Source organism: Diplotaxodon limnothrissa, linkage group LG14 (assembly GCF_057381915.1).
Source record: "Diplotaxodon limnothrissa isolate DT_005_m linkage group LG14, D_limnothrissa_male_GT1.1, whole genome shotgun sequence".
In the NCBI taxonomy this organism is placed as follows: domain Eukaryota; kingdom Metazoa; phylum Chordata; class Actinopteri; order Cichliformes; family Cichlidae; genus Diplotaxodon; species Diplotaxodon limnothrissa.
Window position 1 is genome coordinate 4353042 of NC_140609.1, and position 11493 is coordinate 4364534.

Consider the following 11493-nt stretch of genomic DNA (forward strand, 5'->3'; position numbering starts at 1 on the left):
GAAGGAGATTGTAGTCTCAACACCCTGAATAGCTCTTGATGAGTGCAACGGGTGAGTTTGGATAGGTTAATCAGTCGTAATTGTTACGCAGGTGTTGAACAAGTAACCCTTACGTCCTCCACCTTAAATTATATGATCATCACATTCACCAAAGTGTGTCTTTTAATTAAACAGTGTCCTTTCTCGCTGTCTTTTCTTTATTCAAAAGCGTGAAGCAGTGCTGATTGCATCAGATCAGTGACACCAAGAACAAATTGCTTTTCTGCTGTGGCAGGGATGATGAAGGGGGTGGGGAAAGGGTGTGTATGTGTGTGTGTGAGAGGGAGAGAGATACAGATAGAGAAGGAAGAAAGGGTCTCTTATCACTTCTGAAAATAGTTCCTATAAACATTTGAAGGAGTTATATGAATTAAATGAGGACAGGTTCTGAAAGGAAGAAACCGTTTTATTCAGCAAAAGATTTAGTCAGCCATGTATGAATGTAACGAATGACACTTGTGACCAAAGCTTGGTACTGTCACCTGATAATTCAAAAATAGAAACTTCTATCTTCTAAGAGTAGGAGCTAAAATGAGGTTTCACTGAGGCTTCAAAATCAAGGCAAAAGGGTGACATCACAGTGACTGTGGATGGCTCAGGAAGTATAGCTGGTCATCTACTGATTGGACTGTTGCTGGTTTCTCCAGTCTGCATCGTATCCTTGGGCACAATACTAACCCCAAGTCGCTCTCCGGTGAATTCATCAGAATACGAATGTGTCAATGTTAGATAGAAAGCAAGGAGTTTTGAGTGCTCTTGTCTGTCTTTTTTATAAAATCCCTGGAAAAGGTATTAAGAAAAGCTTAACAATGACACAGGGAAAAAATTTAACTTTTGCCAAACAGAGAAGCATAATTCATCACTCAATAGAACACATGTCTACTGCTGTAGAGGCCACGGCAGTGTGCTTTACACTACTCCATCCAACAGTTAGATATTCTATGTTTTTATGTATTAGTTGTGTAGGTACAATCCTCTTCCACACGTTGAAGACTTATGTAAGAACCCAAAATATACTAATTCATCTCTAAGAGAAAATATAACATAACTTTTGGGGTGTGGTAACACCCCAAAAGGGTGCTGTTTAAAAATTGGATCACTTCTATTTGCCAAGGGCACTATGCAGCCCCTTCCTTTAGACCCTGAAAGCTGTGATGTCTATGTGTTTGGTGCACTGTGTTGTTGTTGGCCTATAATAAAGCCCCTTTAGCCCAATCAGCCTTGCAGCAGCCATTAGTGTCAGGCAGCTCTCCCAGCAGAGTGCTGACAATGATGACAGGCAGTGGCAGTGCAAGCAGGCCCTGGGGGTGGGACTGAGGGCATCACTTGCTCTGGGTCAGCCAGGGCCAACATATTTATCTGGGTAGTAATCTGAAGGAAAAAGGACAGACTGTCTGACCCCAAAACCTCTGAGGCATCATCAAAACAGGTTCTATTTCAGGTCTACAACTACTTGCAGTTATATTTCCATTATTGTGCTTAAACTGCACAGAATGCTACATGAAAAGAGACAGTATAACAGAATAACAGAGCAGCAATCAGCAGTGAGTGTAGTAGCAATGGCAAAACATTAAGTAGAACCAGGACTGATCGCTCAGGTCTAAGCTTCAGGATAAAACTGCCCAAAGCTGAAAATGCAACATTGTCAGAGATTTACTTTGTCATGGAGCTACTTCTTCTCTCTGACATATAGTACATCCGCACTGTTGACATGTGCTGCAGTGTTAATTGTGTAGAGGTTGAGCTGTTTCACATTGTAATTTTCCCTTAGTATCCCATATGGAAAAGATATATATAAATCTTATAAAGTTTTTATCTGTCTTGTATGAAACTTGTATGAAAAGCATACAAGAGTGAAAACACATATAAGATCCCTTGAAAAATTATACAATGAAACTTGTATGTTTTGTATACTTACTAAAAATATATATGAAAGTAATGAGAAAGTGGCCACTTTCATGAGTAAATCATATATGTTTTGCTATTTCTTTTCCATATGGGATAGATCTGTTAACAAGTGCCCCAGTTCTGCAAAGTATTGTCTTCCTCCATGTTCTGTATCATTACCAAATGAAAAACCAAACCAACATCCTTTTAAATTTTAACAAAATATGTTGACTAATTGAGATGCTGTGGGTACAATGTGTAGCTGCACTTTATGTTTAAATTCAAGATCTCAAACCTATTTTGCAAGTCATGCCATAATTTTTTGCCAAAAAAAAAAACACAGGACTTAAGTCAACTTAGGTCATATTAAAAATAACTTGATGATCACTATGACAACCAAGCAAGCAATTACTGGTAAAGGCTATGAGACTCTTGTATATTATAACAAATAAATTGCTTCAGATTAAGTGGTTTACGCCAAATCTGTATTTCAAGGACAAAACAAGGAAAGTGAATGACATATATTGGTGCGTGCAGAATAAACTAAGGTTGAAAAGGATTGGTCATGGACTCTGATAGTAGTTTCTGGGTTGCACCTTTGTTGCCACTTGTTATAGTTCACATTTTGATTAACTATGTTTTTTTATTCTTTATTGGTTGTTCCTATTTGTACTGAATTACTTAAAATTGGAATAATTATCATTAGGCAAGATTAAAGTTATAGTTATCACTTTATAATGGGCATTGTTCATAAGTAGTAAACTGAGTTAAGCTTGACTTAATAATCATTTACTGTTAACTAACAATGACTAACAATCCCCTGGACAGTCATTGTAAAGTTGTGGTTCAAACAGTTCAAATTCACTTGTTCACACCCGAATCATAAAACGCTGTGTTCACAAAAGAGGATGCTTGGGACAGGGTCAGATGGTGGGAGATGATCAGCTGTGGTGAACCGTCCCGGCTGGACGAAAAGGAAGAAGAACAAGAACAAGAAAATATAAAACGTCGTGTATGCAGATGTCAACAGAATATAACTGTCAGCTTATTTTTGGCTCAGAGTTCGATTGCATTTTGGTTTAGTATATAAAAAAGGAACAATACAGAGCGAATAAAATTGGGATTTTGTTGAGTCATTCTGTACATCACAGTGAACATCGTGTCTGCCTTTATGCCTGTTGACACTGTTTTGTAGTTGTAAATGCAGAGTAATTTGAAACACTTGTGCTGTATTAACAATGGAAACACGAGCAACCCAAAGAAGTTAACAGCCTAAAAAATTGATTTCCAGACCATAGAGACATAAATAGAAACAGATAGCTGTCTATGTACCTAAAAAAGACACAAAAATGTATGTTATGCTTTGGTCGTACTGATGTTGAAGTATTTTGGATTTGTAATAACATGAATGTAACACACACCACTGGATTTTGTTTTGTAAATAGAACTTGGTGCTAACACAGTCCTGCAAAGAAAATGCCTGCCTTCCAGAAAAATGAAAGGTCAAGGTCAACTACAAGCATGATCCCTGAAGCCAACAGTGAACCAAAAAAGACAGACTTTATAACCTCTGCTATTCTGCTTTCCAAAAAGACACTAGGTTTATTTCATGCAAGGCTTATTTCATACCATTAAAGCTTGCTGAGAGCACACCGTTTTGTGCATCAGTGACAGTGAAGAGCTTTGAATAGTAAGAAGTGGCAGCCAAACAAAGCGTCTGCAGGGTCCTGGCACTTCCGATTATAGGCTAATCAGAAGCCAGGGTCAAGGATAGCAATTACTAACATAAAGTATCACCTCCCTTGGGTGACACTTGTCTATTAGATCAAGAGTAGCGTCTCATAAAACCGATTCATTAATTTAGTGGTGAAGAGGGAAGTAAAATGGACAGTACTATACAAGCATAAAACATGAAATGTTACATGTTTGAATATTACGTATATTACAAAAGCAGGCCAATCAATTGGTTAAAAAAATGTTAATACCGAAACACACAAGTGCCACATCTCCTTGAATCTTAAGCTTTACAACTTTTTTAAGACCACTAGCAGCTAGATTGTTACAAATTATGCATTAAACTAAGCATTCTTCAAACCTACTGGGATATCAAACAGCATCTCTGCTTTTTTATCTTTTTTGTCACAAGCTACCTCAGGACGCAAGATTGAGCACTACACCAAAAAAGCAAATTTAAGCTTGACCATTACCAAATACTGCATTCTATATATCAAAGGCTAAAAAACAGAATTTTGAAAAAGCTGTTTACAAATTAAAAGCCCCAAAATCCCTACTCATTGTTTCTAATTTAGACACAAAAGCAACCAAGGTCAGGTGAAGTATCTTTGCATGAGACACTTTGTGTTATACTAAATTTTTACACACTCAGAATAAAACTTTGTTTTTATCCAGGTTTTCACTGTTCACTTCCACAGCTTTTGATTACCTGAAAACATGACTGCCAGCAATGTAATTCAATAAAGAGATTTTTGCTTAGTCAATATCAGATATATGAGCATAATTATGAGCTAGATTATTTTTCAAGAACATTTAAACATAATAATGGTTCCTTTAGGGACTCTTTAGCCCCAGAACAAGTTCCTTGGATGACAAGTTCTGGGGACAAATTAGATGCATATGTCATTCAACCTATTCAATCCTGGTCTGGATCCTGGGTCAGACCAGTCAGTCATGCCAACAACAGGCCATACATTATTTATTCCATGAAACTCCATTGCTTGGGTAGACTCCAATAACTTTACACAAATAATTTACTGTGACTTTTGTTATGAGATTCGAACCTATTAAAACTTCAATCCTAGTGGCTCGGGTCAGAAAGTTTTTCAAATCCCAAACTAATTCTAACAGCTTCAAACTGTTTAGATAAAGTCTTCTCTAATGGACAAACTTAGGAGAAGGTGGACCTGAATTTTCTCTGCCTACTTCTTTTTGACCTCAGTCAAAAATGTCAGACAATCAAAACATTAAAATCACTGATGACTTAGATCAGTAATCTTGTTGCACATCCTCCACTCCAGTAGCATTCGCAATCATCAGCGACATCTTACAGCCCCAGAACAAAAACTCCTCAGGAATAACACCTCAGTAGGTCCCATGTTCATGACGTATTGTAGGGGAAAAAACAATAACACAAAATGAAAGAAAACAAAAAACTGTAACATAAGTCTCTTCTCCTTCATGTCAGCCCAAAAGTGTATACAGCACTACAGAAGTTATTAATCTTCTATCTTGAAGTAACTCTACAAAAAATACGAATTTTATGAGTTTTGACATTTGACATTGACAGAGAAAAATATGTATTTGAGCCTTTAATCTGTGTGAAGATATCCACCAACACTTTCTGAAACATATTTATATTTTCAGCAACTTAGTAGCTTACCTTTTTACCCTTAGAACTGTGAATTTTTAGTGTACACTAGCAGTGCAGTACAGTCAAAAACACACTTGGTCTATATTTCATTTTGCTGTGGAAACACAAACATACTAAGACTAATTATGTAGTGTAAAATTAGTACACGGCTCTGCTAATGGAAGTGTGTATGGTGACAGTAGCAGCAGTCTAACAGGGAACAGTTTAACTTTGTGACATCAAATTCCTAGATGAGACTCAAACCAAATGGCACACTGAGCAGTTCATTCTAGCTATGTCATGATGAATCCTCTACTCTACTTAACTTATTTAGTAAGTGACACTTCTAACATATCACAATATAGATCTAAAAACAGGCATCTGACTCCGATCATCCGAAAAATGTGGATTCTGCCGGTGTCGGCTACACCTACACAGACATGTCTAATTAAAAGATGAGTGACAAAGCAGGGGCTTCTCCTCAGATAACTTCTTTACTTCATAGAGTTCTTGTCATCTGTCAAAGAGGCATGTATGATATAGATGATATGATAACAGTTTTAATGCTTAGACTAGGCAGTGTTGATAAGTCAATTCTTAGGTATCGGGCTAGGGATTCAGAAAATATTAGGCGAAATGTCGCCTAGCCTCTATCCGGGGAGACGTCTAACACCATCCATGCTTTGTTGCCCTCTGTGTTTTGTTGGGAAATATGAAAAATGTAGGAAAGCTGTAAAGCCATTCCTCTGTTATGATAAGAGCACTGAGAAAGATGCGATCTTTCTTTGTTGTTTATTAATGTATACATTTTATTTTTAATGTATTTGTTGTAATTAGTTAGTAATGTTGAGGATGGAAAATTGCATTTTTATCCGCCCGCTTGCCTCTGGACTTATAAATGAATCATATACTAAGTTGTAACGGTTATTAAAGTTTGCTTTCTGCTATGTAAAATGCGCCTTGATTGACAACTTTAATGGGCTTTTAAGATTTGTGCTGCTCATGTTTTTATCGGACAGCAATGTAAACAATCAAACCTGAAATTTAGCCACAACCTGTACGCACTCGTGTCTTCCTCACAATAACCAGTGCGTTTTATTCACATGGAGGAGCTGGAAAACGGTGGAAACGGAAAGCGTCCATTACGAAAATAAGACAAAATCCACCACCCAAGCATCTAATTCTGGAAAGCGAAGTCGAAGGCTGAAAAACCATGTAAGCACTCGGGATAAACACGGGAACAGCTTTTTCGAAATAAATATAATTTGAACAGTTCTTACCTCTGGCGCCCGTGTCTTTGACCACCGCCACCAGAACAAGCAGGACAGGAAAATAATATCTCATCCCATTCATCATGTTTTCCCGTTTAGCGCTTCTTGAGCCTTGGAATCAGCACTTTCCCTCCGACGGACCGAAGCACCGAGAGCTCCGCCGAACAACGACTACACACACTGCGTGCTCCTTTGGGTGACTTCAGCCCGGTTTTGCTGTCTGAACGTACTCATTGAAGCAGACGACGGGCTGTTATTTTCGTTCCACCAACACGACTACAGACTACAGACTGTACTCTGTGCGATGACTGGAGGCTGTAGAGAGCTGCTGTTGCCGTTGCAGCGCTCTGTGTTCTACTTGCTAGGAGACTCCTCTTCAGGGCAGCACTGCCGCCGAGCATTCAGCACTGTGAACAGCTCCTAGCGTCATCCAGTGGAACACAGGAAAAACAGTTGGAGCTCAAAGTTTGGTCTAAAGACAGTGATTCTTTTAAAGGCTAAAAGTGAATTGTGAACGTTTGACGTCAGATCACTGATGATTATGCATGCAATTTCTACATTTTTCTATATTTTGATTTTAGTTTTGTTGCAATTAATGAATTTATATGCTATCTGATCCTTTGCATTAAGTCCTGCATTTGGAACCCTAGTGTAGTAAAAAGGTAATATATTACATTCTAAATTGAAATAATGCCAAGAGAAACAATAATGATCAAAAGAAAGAAAATCATTGGAATTTGATAGCTTCTGTGAACATTATTTTTATCTTCTATTGATTCATTTTTTTCTAAACCCCTCAAGAAGCGTCTAAACTTTTGTGTGTTCAAAGAAATTCAAAGTGTGAGTACTGAGGTTAGCTAAATGTATCAGTGCAGACGTGTCACTATAGTCTGGGTGTTGCCTCTATTTTCTAGTTTTTTTAGTTTCTGTTTTTGTTTTTTCATTTTCTTTAAAAAAAAATACACAAGCCTTACATTACTACAATTTTCTTGCACTTATATAAAGTCTATGGACTTCATTTTTGCTGAGATGTCATGGTCTGGCAGTTTCTGCTGGTCGACCTGCCCATGTGCATGTTTTTCTTTGTGTTTTGTTTCTGACTTCCCTCCCCCCGCCTCCTCTCCTGTGTGTTTGTGTGTGTTCCACCATGCCAGTTTGTGGGCGTCATCAGGCCAGAGGAGTTTCCCGTGCTGAAGCCAGCCACACCTGTCGCCCATCTACTTCACCAGCTGCCGCTGATCACCTTTGTCAGTGGCCACTACTTAACTGGGTGGATGAGTTTCAGTCGACACTGGATTGCTGAGTTATTGAGTTAGTGAAGCCCGGGGTCTGACCAGAAATATTGCTTTCATGCATTTCATGAATAGGCCACTGACCTTCCCGTCTTGTCTTAGCAGGTTTTGGAGAGGAGTGTGTTACAGGAGCGGAGCGAGGAGCATTCCTAGCATACCTTCACAATACATTTAGGCATCCCACGTCTGTCCAGCATCCACCTGATCCAACTCACTGCTGATTGGTGATCAGTTGACAGTTCATCCCTCACCCCCTCAACCTGTTCCCTGAACCAAAGGTGCAGGGAACAAACCCTCTCATCTGCCATGAAAAATGTCAATGTACAGGCAGCAAGCCAAAGGGATACCAAGATACCCACCCAAGGCCGGTGCCTCTCACCAAAGGCAACTCTAGACTGGGACAGAGTCCAGCCCCTCTCCACGAGACTGGTTCCAAAATACAAGCTGTGTGTTGAGGTGAGCCCGACTATATCTAGCCGGGAGCTCATGATCTCACACACTAGCTCAGGTTTCTTTACCACCAGAGAGGTGATGTTCCATGCCCCAATCACAAGTCTCAGTAGCTGGGGATTGGTCCCCAGGGTCTCTACCCTTGGTCGTCACCCGAACCCTACAGTGCCTCCTGTGGGCGGTGAGCCTACGGGAGGGTGAACCCATGTCTCTTCTTCGGGCTGCACCTGCCCAAGCCCCATGGGTTAAGGCCTGGCCACCAGGCATTCTCCTTGGGACCCCCTCCCCAGGCTTGCCTCCAGGGAGGGCTTCGGTAACCCTTTCCCTTGATTTTTGACTCATAAGGGTCACCTGAATCGCTCTTTCTCTGGTCCCTCACCCAGGACCAGGTTGCCATGGGTGACTCTGACATCATAGCCCCTGGGATCGCAGGAATAATTTTAATAGTATAATTTTAAGCTTTATATTATACACTACGTAGATGATCAATTTATACTTTATCATTTCGATGAAATTTAAAACATCTTATGAACATTTATTGTTGTTATATACTTTTAAAAAAGCATAGTAAATGTCTGGAATAAACTATGCAAATGTAATTGCTTACTTGGGGATCCAAGGGTCCTTCAGGCCCCTCTTCTGTGGAACTACCTCCCAGGTTGGATTTGTGAGAAAGTCACCCTCTCTAGTTTTAAGATTAGGCTTGAAACCTTCCTTTTTGATAAAGCATATAGTTAAAGCTGTCTCAGATGACCCTGATTCCTCTCGCAATGTTGTAATATGCTGTATTATTTAATTTAGTTTAGTGAATTACTGTCCTTACTGTCTTGGAGCAACTGTGACCACATACTTTCCTCTGGCAATAATAAAGTATTGTGATTCTGATGATTGATGATTGTTGGGGTTTTCTTTGTTTTCTCTCTATTATTTTGTAGTCTTTACCTTACAATATAAAGTTCCTTGAGGAAACTGTTGTCATGATTTAGCATATATAAATGAATTGAATTGAAATAAATTGAACTGAACTGTATTCTACAGGGTGAGCCATTTATATGGATACACCGTCATAACATGGGAATGGTTGGTGATATTAAAGTCCTGTTTGTGGCACATTAGTATATGTGAGGGGGCAAACTCCTCAAGATGGGTGGTGACCATGGTGGCCATTTAGAAGTCGGCCATCTTGGATACAACTTTTATTTTTTTCAATAGGAAGAGGGCCATGTGACACATCAAACTTATTGGTAATGTCACAAGAACAACAATGGTGTGCTTGGTTTCAACGTAACTTTATTCTTTCATGAGTTATTTACAAGTTTCTCTTTGTTCACAGCCATTGACATGTTGAAGAGGTTAACACGTGAGGAGTGGATCGAAATTGTGTCGATATCTGGTGAACACAGTAACCGTGTCATTGCAGCAGATTTCAATGCAAGACACCCTACAAGACCACCCATCTCCCATGCTACAGTCAGCAAACTGCTTGCTAAGTTTCGTGAAACTGGTTCAGTGTTGGATTTGCCAAAATGTGGACGCAAGAAAACTGTCACTAATGAAGAAACATCAGTGGCTGTCTAGCTTATTTCAGCAAGAGCCCACAGCATAGCACTCGCCGCATGTCACTGGAGAGTGGCATTAGTCGAACATCCCTTCGGAAAGGCTCTGACTTACTCAGCCTTCAATTCAGTTTTATTTATATAACACCAAATCACAACAGTTGCCTCATTGTGCTTTATATTGTAAGGGACAGACCCTAGAATAATGCAAAGAAATCAAAGAAAACCCCAACAATCATATGAACCCCTAAGCATTTATTAACAGCTCATGGCCCAAGAGCCCACCTCAGCTGGCCAGGCCATCCCTCACATTCATTGCGCTTTGTGGTTTCATTAGACCTTTTAACTCAAGCCTGCATTAAACTCTTTGGTTCATTTTTGTCACAGAGGATTGTACAACAGTGTATTAAATAATTTTTTTTCATACTGGAAACAAACTGCTTTAAAAACGTGTCCTTGTCCTGGGCAATTTGACCCAGTGTTTTGTGTTTTCTTGCATTTTTTGTAAATTTTTATTATTATTCATGTTTAAGTCCACTGTGTCAGTCTGGAGTTATTCTATACAATCCCTTGAACAAAAACTACCCCTTGTATCTTCCCCTTCCCTGACTATTTAGTGCTCCCAGTATAGTTCGAGTTATTTTCCCAGTTTTGGCTTTGTATCGCTTTTTTCGTTCTCAGCAATAAAGCTGTATTTTGAGTTCACGTTTCGCCTAAGTGAGTTTGTGTCCTGCCTGCACACAGCCAGCTCATGACAAAAGTAGAGAGAGACAGGCTCAAAGTGGTCAAAGAAAGCCAAACAGGAAGTTGAGATTGTCAGATCATAAGAGGGTGGTAAAAAGAGAGTCCTAGTGCTTAATTTTCAAAAAAAAAAAAAAAAAGTGAGCTGGAGCTCAGTGTGTTAGAAAGAACAGGGGGGTTGTGAGGGTTAGAGACAATGACATCAGAGAAAAATTTTGACCTAGCAGTGTAACACAAGCCGGTGTTGGTTCTCCCCAACAGGACACACACACACACACACACACACACACACACACACACACACACACACACACACACACACACACACACACACACAAACACTCCTTATTTATAGGTTAGATTTCCAAGGTGTTATAGGGTTTCTCTCATTATGAGGGTGACTGCTCATTCGCAGCTGTCTGCTCTCAGCTCTCCTCCCCTTCTCAGTTGTGTGTTCATCAAATAGGGGAGGCATGATCCCATAATGGCCTCCGACTGCCAGCCTCCCCTTGCTCTGCCCTCTGAACCCACTGCACCACCCTTCCTCTGCAGCTGAGACCACACCCCGTCAGAAGCAGTTTCACATCTATACCGTCACAAACTTTTTCTCAACATTTCAAAAGAAACCTACAACCTGTCCTATTTCCACCTCTGTTAAGCCCTCCTGCACCCCCTTCAAATGGGCCTTGTACTGCCATTTAACCTTGGCTCTGACCTGGGTTTTGGTTGCCTGATTTTTAATAGAGCCACAGACGCCAGAACAGTTAGACTAAAAGAACGCAATTGAAGTGTTAGCTCTTGAGTAGTGGAGGAAGTCACTTCATAGTTAAAGGTAGCACAGAACTGAACAGCAGTGGAAGGCTTAAGAGCATGGCCATGCAGTGCCATGC

At 39.9% G+C, this 11493-nt stretch overlaps 1 protein-coding gene across 1 annotated transcript in view; it reads right to left on the reverse strand.

The window, feature by feature from the left end:
* sez6b (seizure related 6 homolog b) overlaps positions 1–6649 on the reverse strand; it is a 241983-nt gene extending 235334 nt beyond the window's left edge. The window contains exon 1 of the mRNA XM_085369986.1: positions 6574–6649. Coding sequence (XP_085226112.1) covers positions 6574–6649 — 76 coding nt within the window. The remainder of the gene's footprint in view (positions 1–6573) is intronic.
* Positions 6650–11493: the final 4844 nt, after the last annotated feature.